General features: G+C 34.7%; 4 protein-coding genes across 4 annotated transcripts; 2 read left to right on the forward strand and 2 right to left on the reverse strand.

Annotated features, from left to right (window-relative positions):
- Positions 1–317: 317 nt before the first annotated feature.
- LOC122585686 (23 kDa jasmonate-induced protein-like) lies at positions 318–1,361 on the reverse strand. The gene is made up of 2 exons (XM_043757808.1): positions 875–1,361; positions 318–767 (listed from the first exon to the last, which is right to left on the reverse strand). Exons 1-2 carry the CDS (start codon positions 1,289–1,291, stop codon positions 579–581), a joined length of 606 nt encoding a protein of 201 aa, XP_043613743.1. The 5' UTR covers positions 1,292–1,361; the 3' UTR covers positions 318–578.
- Positions 1,362–3,796: 2,435 nt separating this feature from the next.
- On the forward strand, positions 3,797–5,503 carry LOC122590206. The gene has a single exon (XM_043762544.1). It carries the CDS (start codon positions 3,797–3,799, stop codon positions 5,501–5,503), a length of 1,707 nt encoding a protein of 568 aa, XP_043618479.1.
- A 760-nt stretch (positions 5,504–6,263) lies between these two features.
- On the reverse strand, positions 6,264–7,572 carry LOC122584790 (23 kDa jasmonate-induced protein-like). Its single transcript, XM_043756849.1, has 2 exons — positions 7,064–7,572; positions 6,264–6,923 (listed from the first exon to the last, which is right to left on the reverse strand). The coding sequence occupies exons 1-2, from the start codon at positions 7,484–7,486 to the stop codon at positions 6,639–6,641; spliced, it is 708 nt and encodes a 235-aa protein (XP_043612784.1). The 5' UTR covers positions 7,487–7,572; the 3' UTR covers positions 6,264–6,638.
- Positions 7,573–9,454: 1,882 nt separating this feature from the next.
- On the forward strand, positions 9,455–12,489 carry LOC122585771. Its single transcript, XM_043757894.1, has 3 exons — positions 9,455–9,477; positions 9,804–11,063; positions 11,141–12,489. The coding sequence occupies exons 2-3, from the start codon at positions 10,762–10,764 to the stop codon at positions 12,351–12,353; spliced, it is 1,515 nt and encodes a 504-aa protein (XP_043613829.1). The 5' UTR covers positions 9,455–9,477; positions 9,804–10,761; the 3' UTR covers positions 12,354–12,489.
- Positions 12,490–16,596: the final 4,107 nt, after the last annotated feature.

Below are 16,596 nucleotides of genomic sequence, written 5' to 3' on the forward strand. Positions count from 1 at the left end.
CCAAAACCCAACCCATTTGTCATTGAGTTACTTTCATCTTTAACAATAACTTTAGGTAGTTCAACCTACCATTTTCATCCACATTTCAATAACTAGCAAAAACTCATCTTTTTTCTTTAACTAAATTTTTCTCATAAACTTAACAATTTCATAATCAAATACATCACTTAACTCAATGACAACTAGGTTATCTAAGGAATTAAGAAAATTAACCATAAATCATATTCTAACAAAAATCCCCAAATTAGGTCACTTCATGAACCCTAATTTTAAGAGAAAGATAAAAATTAATTAAGGGGAAATCAACACTTTCATAACAACAAATCCTGCACACAATTGTGGATTTATTTTTTATTATATTATTATTACATATAGCGATAATGATTAAGCTTAAACGAGATTAAGATTAACCCGTTGCTAATTAACTACTAGTTGTCACAACACACATGTGGATTTATTATCATAATGAAACCACAACATAACACACACGTGAAGGACATTGCCTGCACACAATTGTGGGTTTATTTTTTATAATATTATTATTACATATAGTGAGCTAGCAAACAGCTGCAAGGTAGCTAGCCATGGCGGCCAACCTCTGTAAAAGTGAAATGTGCTTGGTACAAAGGAGAAGTACCCTCGTCAATTGACGTTATAATGGCCAATCTTTTGTTCATAGTTGAATGTAGTGGGCCACCACCTTCCGTATTTCTATACACCTTATCCTTGTCAATTTCGGAGTTATCCTCATAGATCTCACAATAGGCCTGCACACGTACGACAAATATTCAAATTTTACATTTATATATTTAATATTTAGTTTAGTGGCTTAGCTAGCTAGCTAGTTTCCTAATTAGCTCGAAAGTATACTTACATGGTTGTTAAATAGCCTTTGGTCCCCAGGAACATACCAAGCAATTAGCTGCTTGCAAAAATCTGTATCATTGTACTTGCCACGATACACTACAAATGCTTCCGAGCCAGATGCAACGACGACAGGCTCTTTTGTATGCAGATACCCGCCCCACTGGCCATTCTGAACTTTAACTGGATACGAATCATAGATTTTCCCAGATTTGGAGTGATCTTCAGCATAAAACAAGGTGTCACCGGTAGCATTATAAAAGATACTTAGTGTAGAAACTCCATCCCCGTATTTTTCTTTTTCTTTCTTGACATAGGCAAGTGCCTGATCACGCTTTCCGTCTTTGTTTGGGTCCTCGTTGGCCTTGGCAGCCCTCTCTGACTTCGTTCTCCCTGTCACAGGTTCGCCAAACACGTTACTAGCCATATAGTCCTAGCTACCACCAACAAGAGAGAGAGAGTGTGTAAGTAAAGTTATTTTGTTAATTACGTTTTTCTTTAAGAGGTGTGCACTTGATTCATTAATGTTAAGGCTCTATTTATAGCCAAGATTTTACTCGCAAGGAATCTATTTAGAGAATATATATAAGTAATACATATATGAATATTGAGACACAAAATTCGTAAAACACGGCATTGAGTGATAGAAGACATTGAGATCTGTTTACTTACTTGCATATATGGATAGTTTTAATTTAATTTATATACTACTTAGTCCTTATTAAACCAAACCACCCTCTTCTTAAATGATGATTTGAAGTGTCTATTTTACCCCTCTCTTTCTATTGTATCTTTTGATTCCTTTATTGATGTATCATAAATATCTTAATGAAAACATTTGTAACATTTATCCCATAATTCTTAAAATAAATATACTAACCCATTTTACATCAATTATCTTTATATCGATAACCTATAATACTAGTCGCCGCCACCAATTATCTTTATATCGATAACCTATAATACTCGTCGCCGCCACCAGTCACCTATGAGATGTTGAATATTAAATGACTTCTATTTATATATGGTAATCTAAAATACGATATTTTGGTGCTGTCATTGTATTTTTGATATCAACTATGAGATGTTGAATATTAAATGACTTCTATTTAATATAATAAATTCAACAATGTGATTTTACATTCATTTTAAAGAACTGAGGGTTTAAATGCCCGTACTATGCGTGTCAAGTTTGAAATATATTGATTGCATGTATAATGTTGTTGGGTTTTTGAATCGTTAATGAAACTCAAAGGTTGAGTCGTTGAGACATTAATATAAGATAATGTAACCAATAGTTAAGGGAATAATACATATTGTATACTTCATGTTAGAGTTGCTGCTTACATAGATATTAAAAATGTACATTATGCGATAATAAACATTAAATAACAGCTTTCGGTAAAGACATAAACACTGAAAATAAAGACTAAAAACTGCATACTAATAATCATGTAAGTATAGCATTGAGTTATTCAAGCAGTCACGAAAATCGTCCTCCAAACTTACACATAAACAGCACCAACCGTTTCAATCTTTGTAGGCAGTGAGTCATTCTGAAAAGGAAAATGTGTCCAATTTGAACCAAACAACCTGACTTGACCCGTACTCGATCCATACACAAACCCGAACCATCAAGATTAGTTCCAACATTTCACGTACCCCTTTAAACTTGATATCTGCTCTTTGCTACATGCCTTGCTGTACGAATCACTTGCTTCTTGTTTCATCATCATTTCACGAAGAACCTAAGAACCTAATAGACTCTTTGCCTCAAAGAGTCATCATCGTTCAACTGTTTGGCCTCATATTTCACATTAACTTTAGCTTGCTTTAGAAACTTTTCATCTCTTGTTATGACGATTCTACTTCCTAAACCAAACCACTGGCGATCACCAGCTAAGCTTCCTAAACCAAACCACTATTGGAAGTGTCTGTTAGAAAGTTACCCTTTAGTGAAAGGGTGTGTTGTTTCGTATGTGTCTATTGGGTAATTATAAATACCCATGTAAAGTCCATTTGTAAGAACGTGAAGAACAAGAAGAACGCGTCGTGCGTTCAAGTGTTGTGTAATAAGAAGATAAGTTTAGCGTACGTGTGTATTGTTTTGTGTTCGTGAGTGAGAGGGACGAGGGACCAACAGTGGCATCAGAGCCAAGGTCGTTCGAACCAAAGAGAGAACAGCGATTCAAGAAGGATCGCTTAAGAGAAAAGAGACAGAGAAGAAAATTGATTCAGGGGAATCAATAACCGATCAAGTAAAGATCGATTCAGAAAAGCAAACAAAGAAAGAAAAGAATTGTCTGAGTAAAGATTAAATCAGAGAGATAAGAGAGAAAAAGAAACATACCAGTTATTCAAATAAGAAGCCGCCACCGCTGTGTGTGGCCAGAGAAGAAGAAACCGCCGCCGTGTGTTGCCGGAAAAGAAGTAACCGCCACCGCGCTTACCAGAGAAGACAAATACATAGTAACCGTCATCATCAGAAGAGAAAGAAAGGAGATAGAGACTGATTAACACCACCACCGATTGCTTGAAAGATCAGAAAAAGGAAGCCCTAATTTGTGTGTGTGAACCGCCAAAAGAAAAAGAAGTACCAGAAGCAGCAGAGCGTGTTTTATTTGGGAAAGGAAAAAGGAACGATCGGTATTATTAAAAGGGGCGTGTATTTTGTGTTTGGAAAAGGAGCCCACGAAAATCTGTTTTAGAGAAAACCAAATCGAAAGAATATGGTGGGTTAGACAGAAAAAGCCCAAGGAAACTAACAGGTTTTATTATTTACTTTATAAAATCTGTTTATTTATCTATTAGAAGAGTAAGATATAAGTTTAGAAATAGAAATTGTTTGAGAATTATTGTGGGTTAGACAGAAAGTTAAGTTCAATGATTGTTAGAATTATCTTGGTTTTAGAGAAAACCAAATCGAAAGAATATGGTGGGAGATAAAAACGAAAACAACAATCCTGTTGTTGCCATACCGTTATCATCCTATCAATGTCCAATTCTAAACAATACGAACTATACGTTATGGGCCATACGAATGAAGAAGATATTAGTGGCAAATGGAATTTGGGATTTACTAGAAGGAACGAGTACATCAAAAGAGATAGATATAAAAAGGGATAGTTCTGCATCTGCATATCTATTCCAAGGATTGCCAGAAGATTTGCAAATGCAAGTTGCGGGATGTGAAACAGCAAAACAAATTTGGGACTCGTTAAAGTCCAGATTTGTTGGGACAGAAGATGTTCAACAAGCGCACTCGCAACAATTGAAATCAGAATTTGAGAGACTCTTGATGAAAGAAGATGAATCAATAGATTCATTTGCCAGAAAATTGATGAGCATTATTACAAAGGCTGCTACATGTGGATTGACATTTGATGAACAAACGAAAGTACGAAAATTACTCAACGCAGTACCAGATAAGTTTATACCAATAGTAGCAACCATTGAAATGGTTCTTGATTTTAAGGAAGCGAAATTGGAAGAGGTTATTGGGAAACTTAAGACTTACGAAAAAAGGCTTAAGTTTAGAAAAGAAAGTAGAGAAGACAATAGTGAAAAGTTGTTGTTCACACGTCAAGGGAATGGCAGAAATTATGAACGCAACTATGGAAACAATAGAGGAAGAGGTGGTTATCAGACAAGAGGAAGAGGCCAAGGAAGATTCGTAAGAGATAACAAGAATGAAGATAGTTTCGATAGATGGAAGAAAAACCCTAGAGATCAAAACTATCCAAGAAGACAACTTAAAGACGTGCAATGTTATAATTGTCAAGATTTTGGACACTTTGCTGCAAATTGTCCAAAACCAAACCATAGAGAAGAAAAAGCAAACCTTGTGTTCGAAGATGACGAACCAGCGCTATTGATGGTTATTACTAAGGATGAAGAGGATACAACATCCTTAAAAGAAATGACGAGAAGGAATGGAATTGTCATTGAGAAAAATGAAATTCCAAAAGCAAAATTAGAAGACATAAGGTCAGAGATAGAAACTGACTTAAGAAGTAAACTAGAGTTTTGGAAGTTTGAATTACTCCAAGACTTTGAGATGGAGAAACAAGAGTTCGAGAAAAAAATGAAAGATAGAGAGATAGCATTTGAGAAACAAATGCGAAAAGAGATAGAGAACCTGAAGAAGATAAGAGATTGCACAAGCAAAGAGATAAAAGAGTTAAAGACAAAAAGAGAAACGCTTGAGAAAGAAAACCATGGAGTTTTTTGGGATAAGAAACTCCTAGAAGAAGAACCAAGAATTGACGATGGTGAATGCAAGAAGCATCAAGAGACGCCATCAAGATTTCAAAAGGAAAGCAAGATTGAGAAAGACATCAAGTCAAGAACCAAGAAAGTTGAATACGAAGATCGTGATAAAGGAAACATATTGTTGGAGATTCAAGACTATGAGATAATACAAATGATGGAAGATACCGACAAAGTTAACAACAATGATCTAGACGAGATTGAAGACAAGGAAGAAAGTAGCCAAATCAAGGAAGAAATTCAAGACATACTTCGTATTAAAGATCAAGACAAAGAAAGTGGAAACAAGCCAAAGTTCAAGGATAAAGACAATGAAGCACTTGAAGAAGTGAAGGCATGGATTAATAAATTAGGGGGAAGTATTGGATAATAATCTATTAATCCATGTGTCAATAATTACGTATATAAGTTTAGGGGTCTAATGTGTCAAGAATAAAGTGTATAACCGAATGGAAGTTATTTTCGGTTATAGGCAGTTAGGATTATGAAAGGACATGTCTGTTAGAAAAGAAGTGTCTGTTAGAAAGTCACCCTTTAGTGAAAAGGTGTGTTGTTTCGTATGTGTCTATTGGGTAATTATAAATACCCATGTAAAGTCCATTTGTAAGAACGTGAAGAACAAGAAGAACGCGTCGTGCGTTCAAGTGTTGTGTAATAAGAAGATAAGTTTAGCGTCCGTGTGTATTGTTTTGTGTTCGTGAGGCCTCATATTTGCTTACAACTTAGTTTAACGATTCTATAAGCTTCTAAGTCTAATCTGAATCCATGATTCTTGGATAGAAATCCAGTTAGCTTGTTCCAATTTCTATTTATATTGTATTATATATTCTACAACTATCAAAAGATTTCATAATTCATATCAAGTAAACAAAAGGCTCTTTGGGGATGAGAAGTGAATCTAGTGGTTTAGAATGATTGGCCAGATATTAACAAGTGGTTGCTGTAATATGTGTTGTTTTCTTTTTTTATATATAACTTGTTAATTTTCATATAAAGAGTACCGGTTTGTATTAAAACAACTGGCCTCCATGTTTAACATGACGGAAATTAACCACTGGTTTTTCTAAAAAGATTCTGGTCTCAGTCCCTCTTATAATCCACATATGAGATTCAAACACAAAGAATTGAAGTACTTAAAGATCGATAAACAAGTTTCTTTTACATAGATCAGCATATAATTAATGAAATCACAACATAACACGTACACATACACGTGATTTATTATTAATTATTGTTACATTTAGTAGCTATTGAGCTAGCAAACTGCAGGCTTAAGCTTGAAACTATATATACTATTTAAGCTTGATAATAATATTACTGTTGATCAAACAGCAGGTACATACGTAGTATATATATCATCATACGCGTCTTGGTGCCCAGAGCAATATTATGTAACATGAGTGACGAAGCTTGAGGTAATAGATTGACAGTGGGGGCCTAAACGATTAATTAACACTAAGAAATATTAGAGGGGGTGGCGAAAGTCATGGTAGCTACAATTAACACTAGAAAAATATATTTTTTTGACAAAATACGGATAAAACTGTATTATCTAGCGGAAAAATGGAAGGGGTTGGGGCCGCCCCGGGCCCCTTAAAAGTTCCGCCATTCGCATCATCTTCGTCAAGAGTGAATTGTGCTTCGTACAAAGGACAAATACCCTCATCAATTGACGATGTTACTACCATTCCTTTCTTTGTAGTTGTATGTTGTTTGCTACCAGCTTCCATTCTTTTATACACCTTATCTTTATTGATATCCCAATCATCAGCATAGATGTCACAATAGGCCTGCACATGGTCAAAAATTCAAATTTTACTTTACTGAGACCACGGACGTTATTTATATATATAAATAATGTCTTCATTAATTATGTAAATATGTATGCTTTAGATATTTAGTAAAACAAGCTCAAAATATATGTACTTACATGGTTGTCAAAATGCGCTTGGTTCACAGGGACATCCCAAGCAATTAGCTGCTTGCAAAAATCTGTGTTATTGCACTTGCCACGATACACTACAAATCCTTCCGAGCCAGTAGGCGCGACAGACCTTTTTATATGCAGGAACGCACCCCACTGACCATTGTGAACTCTAGCCGGATATGAATCATAGATTTTCCCATACTTGGAGTGGTCTTCGGCATAAAACAAGGTCTCACCGGTAGCATTATAAAAGATGGTCAGAGTGCAAACTAATCCACCCTGCGCCCCAGCCTTTAATTGTTGATGCTTGACATATTGAATTGCCTGATCACGCTTTCCACCTAAGTTTGTATCCTCTAAGGCCTTGAGGGCCCTATCTAACCTACTTTCCCCTCTCACAGGTTTGCCAAACACGTTACAAGCCATATATAATTATAGTTATAGTCTTATTAATTAACAAACAGTGTGTGTAATAATTAAGTAATATAAGTGAAGGTTATATACTGTATACGCTTTTGTTTGAGAGGCATGCATTGATCCATAGGCTCTATTTATAGCCAAGCTTTTTCTTGAAAGGAATATATATAATTAAATTTAGAGAATATCTAGCAAAAACATATACACATATCTGGGTATTTTCAATTTAATTTATTTTCAACAATAAGTTATTTCAATCGTTAAGGGTACGGGTATAACAGTCGATCAAAGTTGATGTAACATGTATATTCCCATTTCATCTTTATTAGTTTTTTTAGATAGACATGAATTATTCACGAATAATGGAGATCTAACCTACATTATCTTATTCCAACTTAAACTTTTTGATGAAAAACCACTATAATAATCCAGAGATCCGGAAGGGACTCACTCAGACCACCATGAGTAGAAATTCTAATAATGTCGTCATCCAAGAATATCTTGGGTTATTGGGTAAGAGTCGACTACTACTATTTGAAGAAACAGCCATCTTTGTCACTAGCTAGACTACTACTATTTGATGATAATTTTTATTAGTTCATCCTATTTCTATAAAAGTTGATTTGAAGAATCTAACTAAACAGGACTATCCTTGAAAATGCGCAAATCAATGGTGCAACTTCATAGGATTTTCAAGTATGCGAGGAATTCACTTTCAATAAAATAGCTCATTCTAATGTACATAGAGATAATTAGAGACAAAGTTCATCAAATTGTCATGTTAAAATTTTTTTTTTATTGAAATGAGTATCCTTTCGACTGAAACTAACATACATGATTTAATTAGTTCAAGGCATAATTAATTCGATCGTCAAAATAGCAAATAAAAAAGAGATAAGTAGCCCGGAACAATTTACCATGTTGCCAATATACAATGTCTAAAATTTTAACTCGATCTCATTATATACATTTGATCGTATCTAATTACATTTTGTGATGTTGTGGTACTCAACCCAATTAAAAAGACAATAGTTTTGTAAGTCAACACGCCACTTGATATTTAATCATGATCTGTTAAATATAAATTTCTTTGGACTATGATGAAACTAAGAGAAGTGGAGGGTTGTGGGAACACTCCTCCTCCACTCCTTGCATGACACGTGTCTAAGTCTAATCATGAGGGGCATTCCCCCAATCCCTTAGAATGGAGGAATGACATTTTTTTTATTAATTTATTATATATACATAATTTTTATAATTTTGATTGTATATTTTTTTAAATAAATAACTTATATTAATTAATACGGTTCTCTAACCTTTTTTTTATAGTATAATATTACGGTAACTTTTTGTCTTTTTTACAAAGTAGAGTACGTATTATTTAGTTGTACTCCACATGCTATGTATTGTTGGTCCCTCGTCCCTCTCACTCACGAACACAAAACAATACACATGTGCATGAACAATCATATTGGTGATCACATGTACATAAACAGTCACCTTGGTGATCACATGTGCATATTGATGAAAATAGGTTCTTAAAGGTTGGTGATCACATGTGCATGAACAGTTAATTATAGATGCAGGGGCGGTTCTTTATTGGGGCCCGTGGGGGCCCGGGCCACCACCGTTTTTTCGCTTAGTAGTGCTAATATACCCGTATTTCGTCAAAAAAATTTTATATGTGTTAAGTCGGCCCCAGGGAGTTTTTTTATAAAACTTTTGATATGTTTTAATAAGTCTAATAGCCCAATAAAATTTACCTTTTGGGTTTTTATAGCCCACCATCCACTTAGCCCATTAATATTTATTTGTTTATGGGTCCATCCTTCTCATATTTTTAGGTTTGTTCTGCTCCTGAAAGGAAAAAAAAGAGGTATGACACACACTAGTGCACCACGCCACCACTACTCCTCCCACCTCCACTCTGCTCCCTGCCTCTCTGCTCTCCAAAACTCCACTGACCACTGAACTCGTCCAAGCCACCATACCGCCATACGGTTAGTTCATTCAATTTAACAATTAATTTTTTTGGGCCCTAATTTGGTTGTTAACTGCTAATAGTTGTTCATCAAGTTGTTAATTTTCTTTTTCAATTACAAATTGCTAGTCTGCTAGATTAATTTAATTGTTTGTTGGTGTCAAATGTCAAGTTAACTTGTTATCCATGATTCAATTACATATTGCAATTGCAGATGGTTTGAAAAGGGTTTTTAATTTTTATTTATTTATTTTTTTTTTTGAATTTGGATTATAGATTAAAGAAACAAAAGAAAATCAACAATATATACTAAACTTGTAGTTCTTATATCAATAATGTTTATAGGTATATCATGGCAAAGACGAAAACCATTGATTCCTTTTTCAAAAGAAAAAATGACGAACCAGAAAGTAAACGACACAAAGCTTCCACAAGTGAACCGCAACCAGTTACTAATGAAGTGCTAGAACCAGTTACCAATGAAGCTCAACCACCACCACCAGTTACTAATGAAGCTGAACAACCACAACCAGTCACTAACAAAGTGGATCCTAATCAGCTAGAAAGAGATCCGGCCAAACGAAAACAAATGTGGGAGTATCCGGTTAATTTAAGGGAACAAGTAAGGCGAGCTTATCTTTCTTTAGGCCCGTATCAAATACGTCTTACATCGTATGCAAATAAAGGTTCAAAGAATCATACTCGTAGATTCCAGTATTCTTATTTTAGTATGTTCCCAAATTGGTTAGAGTATTCTCCAACAACACATGTTGCTTATTGTTTCATGTGTTATTTATTTAGTGATAAACCAAGTGTTAGCCATGGTTATGATGCATTTACTGTGAAGGGATTTGATAATTGGAAAAAGTTGAATGGAAAAGATTATAGATTCTTGGTACACATTCGAACTTCTCAGCATAAAAGTGCTGTGCAATTTAGTGAAAACTTGTTGAACCAAGCTGCACACATTGAAAATCTTAGACTGAAGCAAGATGAAGATTAAAGAATAAAAAACCGTTTAAGGTTAAAAACTACTATTGATGCAGTTCGTTGGTTGACATTCCAATCTTGTGCTTTACGAGGACATGATGAATCTTCTTCTTCTAAGAATCGGGGTAACTTTCTAGAACTGCTAGAACTTCTAGCTTCTTATAATGATGAAGTTGCAAAGGTTATTTTGAATAATGCTCCTTATAATTCCAAGTATACTTCACATGATATTCAAAAACAAGTTTTGAGTATTATTGCAAAAAAAGTTCGAAATCATATTCGTAATGAAGTGGGGGATTCATACTTTTGTGTAATGGTTGACGAGTCACGAGATGAGTCAAAGAAAGAGCAGATGGCCATAGTTTTGAGATTTGTTGATAGAGATGGGATCATAAGAGAAAGATTCTTGGATTTGGTTCATGTTACGGATACCATGGCATTAACATTGAAAACAAACATGTGGAGACGACTTTTACACTATCAGTTTGATGTTAGTAAAATCCGAGGCCAAGGTTATCATGGTGCTAGCAACATGAGTGGGGAATGGAATGGATTACAGGCACTTGTTCTTAAGGATTGTCCTTATGCGTATTATGTTCATTGTTTTGCTCACAGGTAATTTATATGTTTGTTTTCACTTCCAATTTGGCAATCTAAAATACTCTTATGCTCATTATGCTTTTTATTTTCAGGTTACAACTTGCGTTAGTTGCTGCTGCAAAGGATGTCACTCCAGTTCACACTTTTTTTACAAACTTGGCTTTTGTAATTAATGTGGTTTGTGCTTCTAGCAAACGTCATGATGAGTTACAAATGGCAAAGTCAGATGAGATCAGAAAGTTATTGGAACTTGGTGAAATCAAATCAGGAAAAGGATTGAATCAAGTTGGAACATTAAGAAGAGCCGGTGATACACGTTGGGGTTCTCACTTTAACTCTGTTTGCAGCTTGCTCAACATGTTTGATGTCACTCGTGTTGTTCTCCAGGAAATCATTGAAGACAGAACACATACTACTATATCTCATCGTGGAGATGCTGATGCTGCTCATATGCACATGAAGTCATTTGAGTTTGTGTTTATTCTTCACATGATTAAGAAAGTGATGGGAAAAACGAATACACTTTCTCAAGAAATACAAAAAAAGTCCCAAGATATTGTTAATGCCATGGAGTTAGTTTCATCTACGAGGGAGAGTCTAAATATTTATAGAAACAGTGGGTTTGATTCTTTACTTGACGAGGTGACCTGCTTTTGTAACAAGCATCAAGTAGAGATACCGGATTTGAAAGCTCCATATACATCTACTCGATATCGGCCTCGTAAAAAAGATCTTCACGTCACATTTGAACATTATTACCGGGTAGATTTGTTTATAGCCACATTGGATATACAGATAAATGAGTTGGATAATAGATTTAATGAGCATGCGATGGAGTTGTTGTCTCTTAGTGCGAGTTTGGCTTCAAAAGAGATTAATATTAATGAGATTTGTCTTTTTGTTGAAAAGTATTATCCTGAAGATTTTACTGAGTTTGAGGTAACTAAGTTAAGATATCAATCGGAGACTCTTAATATTGATATGACAAAGAATATCTTGCTAAGTGGTGTTTCAACTCTTGCTGATCTTTGCAAATGTCTTGTGGAAACCAAAAAACGTGATGCGTACTATTTGGTTGATAGAGTTGTTCGGTTAATCTTGACACTTCCGGTTTCTACTGTAACAACAGAGAGAGCATTTTCAACCATGAAAATATTCAAGACCCGTCTTCGCAATAAGATGTCAGATACGTATCTCGCGGATAGCTTGGCGATTTACATAGAAAGAGAAATTGCTGAAAACAGTGATACCCCATCAGTAATCGATGCGTTCAAAGAGCTTAAAGATCGTAATGTTGATTTGTGATTCTAGTACCTGGTACACATCTTTTCTCTTGTAATTTTAATAAGTACATGTAGTTTTTTGTTGGTTAGTAACTATATATTTGTAATTTGAATGGAAAACTTAGATTATTAGTGTTGTTTTTGGTTGACTCGACCCGAATTAGTGAATTACATGACCCTAATATGATACTCGGAACATAACGATGGCCAAAAAAAAAACTCAGGCCCCCACCGCTAAAACTTTCAAGATCTGCCACTGTATAGATGTACAATATTACCCTTGTAAACATTGATGGAAAAAGATTCCTAAAGGTTCCTGTTTTTTAAAAAGTTTTCAGAATAACCTTTCCCTACATATATAGTGAAAAGTTATTTTGAGAACCTTTTTTTTGCGAGAACCTTTGAGAACTTTTCAAATCAAGTCTAACCGATGATTGTTCTTTACATGAAAATTATTTTTTGATTGTTTTCTAAATAACTTATGTGTAATTTTGAAGTTTATAATTGTGTGGAGCATGGATTATCATCCGTTATACAATTATGTGGAGATTTAGATTCTTGATCACATGTGCACGAATATTGCTATGATCACATGTATGCAAGTCGATCACATGTAATCATAGCAATATTCGTGCATATGTGATCAAGAATCCAAATCTCCACATAATTGTATAAAGGATGATAATCTATGCTTCCACACAATTATAAACTTCAAAATTACACATAAATTATTCAGAAAACAATCAAAAAACAATTTTCATGTAAAGAATAATCATCGGTTGGGCTTGATTTGAAAAGTTCTCAAATGTTCTCGCAAAAAAAAGGGTTCTCAAAATAACTTTACCCTATATATATGTATATATATATTAACACACATTTACAGGTCAAAATAAAAATATATATATATATATATATATATATATATGAAACTCACCACCCCCAAGATGCAACGTTCCAAATTTCACAAGCAAACAAAAGCGGAGCCGCGTTAGAAATGCAAAGGGACACGAAAAATAAGGGAGCAAAACACCCCCGGGACCGAATTTGGGCGATTTGGGGGCGTTCCAGATGACAAATTCGAAAAGGAACGGACTACTCTTCTTAGTCAGAAGAGTTGGGCGTTCCCCTAATGCCCTTCTACCACTCACAAATTTCCATGTGGCAGATACCAATCATGAGGGGCATTCAAGGCGTTTCCTTAGAATAGGGCATTCCAAGGGTAGGCATTCCCCCAATTTTTTTTTATTTCTTATATATTTTATATATATTATTTAGATTATATAATAAAGTTAATATAATATAAGTTAATTTCATTAAAACGGGTGATCCGACATTCATGCTACCAAGCATTTTAATAAAAACCCGGGTCAGAATGAAGATTGCATGTGATCGCTAAAATTGGGTTGGATGATTGGTCGTTGGTTGTTTCACGTGTTGGGTAAAGTTTGGGCTAAAACCCGCTAGTTGGGAAACATTTTCGGAATATATATGTATATGTGAAATACTTGAGAGAAAGAATGTATGGAGATGAAGAGATAGATGTAAATGAAGATATATAAATGAAATATATATATATAAGTAATTATAGGAATAGAAAAAAATTGCTCTTTAAACAACCACCGAACAATCAGGAGAAGGAACAAAAAAAATGCAAGACGCGTTAGAAATGCAACGAGGTACAAAAAATAAGGGAGCGGAACGCACCCCGGGGCCGAGGTCGGGCATTTCGGGTGTGATGGGTATGTTTTTGTTTAGTGTTTAAATTTATAAAAATTGTACAAGTAATTATCTCAAAACATACACACACCTTAACGGACACGAAACCCGATTAGTTGTGGTATAGTTAAGTGATAAGTACAAGATCATTCGCAAGGACGCATTGCTTTACCAAATCTAGTAATACATGTAAATCTAGCGGTTGTGGGGTTGTCACGATTTCCTATTAAACTAATTAAAGATACTGAAAAGTAAATAGAAGCCGCAACCGCTTATTCAGCGAAAGGCTTAGTCTGAAAATAATTTGAAAAAGCAAATAACAGCAATTAAATTAAAATACTTGTTTAGCATCTCAAATCTCATGACACAACCGGATATCATTCTACCTACTTGTTAGACTTTTGGAAACTTCATCACGGCTCAGATTCTCGTCAGATTCACTTTTCTTAAGTAACTAGTACTATCCCTAGACTCACACTACTCTATAAACAAATTCTCGTTAAATTCATTGTTTAAACATTAATGAACTAAAGTTTGTGTTACTAATTCATCTTTAAGTTACCCGACTCTTAAGTCATGACCAAATAAATATTCTCTCTGGTGACCACAGTGCACGTTTTCATGTCACTAGAGTCTGGATCCCTCGGTTATAAGTGATTCACTTTTTACATCTAGTTATAGACCGACTAGTGTTTTCCTTCCTTATGTATTGATTCTAGTGTATGATTATAGACCGATTGTCAGAATTAAATCAATACATGCAGATATAGAACCGATAATAATATGAAGAACAAGTAAAACATAGATCTACGATAAACAATAAAACACACTCTAACAGATCTAACAAATTAAGTAAAATAAATAAACGTCTACATGATCACATCGATCCAAATAAGTATTCAGTCTACTAGCCTACCATTATTAAAGGAATAACACAGTCTGAAAAGATTAAAGACATTGTTTACCAACTTAAAGTAAAATAAAAGAGTAGATCTAGGTTGAGGATGAAGATCGAAAGGTGTTAGAGGCTTCAAAACCTCCTTAGAATCTGCAAAGTCGACCTTGGGTTTGATGTGGGCGGCTAGGGCTGCTGAATCAGCTCTGTCTTAGGATTTTGAGGGCTTCTTCGGCTCAAATAGGTGTTTAAGTCAGTTTGCTGAACTGGGCTTCCTAACGGCACTAGATGGGCTCCAGCGGCGCTGGCTGCTCCTGCTGCTTCTCATTTTGCTTCGTCCAGCTCCCGAATTGCCTTCTTGTTTCTTGTAACTTCATAGGCTTCCATCTTGAGTCACTTGATGCCATTTACCCTCACTCGCATTTTCCGTGAACCTGCATAAACATAGAATCCATTCAGTGTCGATAGTTCCGGAATATTAACTCATTTAAGACATTGAAATGAAGCTTTTCGATAGTGGTTTTTATCACAAAATGAGCGTTCATCAAGGTGAAAAAATGGTGAGGGAATGAGCTACTCCGTATAATCTTATGTACTAGTTTCTTAGAAAAAATAAATAAATAAAAAACTTCGAAGGATAGACAGAGCTACTTTTAAACCTTAAAATTAAATATAAACTATTGCTACCAATTTTAGTCGACGGGATGTCTCATGTACGCCTCTTAATTAATGTTGGGCCTAATCTCATGGTCGGGATGAACTTTCCTCTCAGGCTAAGAGGAGTGGAGTTGCTGGGGGTTGGGTTACTTGCACCAGAACGTGCCATGTGGCATCTTGCACTGCTAGGGTTTGCCTGGGAAAAATAGAGGGAGCGGAATTGCTTGAATGGTGGATTGGTGGGGTAGGGTAATGATTGATTTAATTTTCTTTTGGTATTTTTGTTTTGGGCTTTAATTTTCTTTTTCTTTTTTGTTTTACACTTTATATATAAATATATATATATATTAATATATAAACAATATATTTTATCAAATAAACACAAAATAATACCATTTTTATTAATAAAATTAAGAAAAAAAATACAACGGCTCGAAATTAAAAGGACATTACTTAATAAAAAGACAAACACATCATAAACTACATAGAAATTAAAACTACATGGGAATTAAAAGACATTACAAACTAATTAAACCATCTGATATTGTCATTCTGCCAATTTGTTCAAGTTCCTGAATGCAAAAGTCGCATCGTCAAGTTGTTTAGTTGCATTTTGGAGGCTGTCGATCTTCAGCTGCAAATAATCTATATATTGTCACACAAGATCGGAACATTCTCTTGCTTGTAAAGCAAAAATTTGTTATCGCACCATTTCTTTTTTGCGTTAAGCTAGTGCATAACTGCCACGAGTTCCTCTTGAAACATCACATAGTCTAGAATATCCGCCACCATATTGTCCTCCACTTGATTGAGAGTCATGGGTAGCGTTGGGATAGTGTTGAAATTTTATGAAGAACCCATTTCAAGTATAGAAATGTATGTTTATTTGAAGTGCATAATACCTCAAATATTATTACCACAAAACACAAAAGTACATAATAGAATACGAAATACAACACTACGATGCAATAATACGAAATACAGAAAAATTATTAAA

This window comes from Erigeron canadensis, chromosome 1 (genome assembly GCF_010389155.1).
Source record: "Erigeron canadensis isolate Cc75 chromosome 1, C_canadensis_v1, whole genome shotgun sequence".
In the NCBI taxonomy this organism is placed as follows: Eukaryota; Viridiplantae; Streptophyta; class Magnoliopsida; order Asterales; family Asteraceae; genus Erigeron; species Erigeron canadensis.

Coding starts and splice junctions, on each gene's coding strand:
- LOC122584790 (XM_043756849.1), bottom strand. CDS start 7,486: ATGGCTTGTAACGTGTTTGGCAAACCTGTGAGAGGGGAAAGTAGGTTA. Junction 6,924..7,063: donor AAGCGCATTTTGACAACCAT/GTAAGTACATAT, acceptor GACCATGTGCAG/GCCTATTGTGACATCTATGC.
- LOC122585771 (XM_043757894.1), top strand. CDS start 10,762: ATGGTTGACGAGTCACGAGATGAGTCAAAGAAAGAGCAGATGGCCATA. Junction 11,064..11,140: donor GTTCATTGTTTTGCTCACAG/GTAATTTATATG, acceptor TTTTATTTTCAG/GTTACAACTTGCGTTAGTTG.
- LOC122590206 (XM_043762544.1), top strand. CDS start 3,797: ATGGTGGGAGATAAAAACGAAAACAACAATCCTGTTGTTGCCATACCG.
- LOC122585686 (XM_043757808.1), bottom strand. CDS start 1,291: ATGGCTAGTAACGTGTTTGGCGAACCTGTGACAGGGAGAACGAAGTCA. Junction 768..874: donor AAAGGCTATTTAACAACCAT/GTAAGTATACTT, acceptor GTACGTGTGCAG/GCCTATTGTGAGATCTATGA.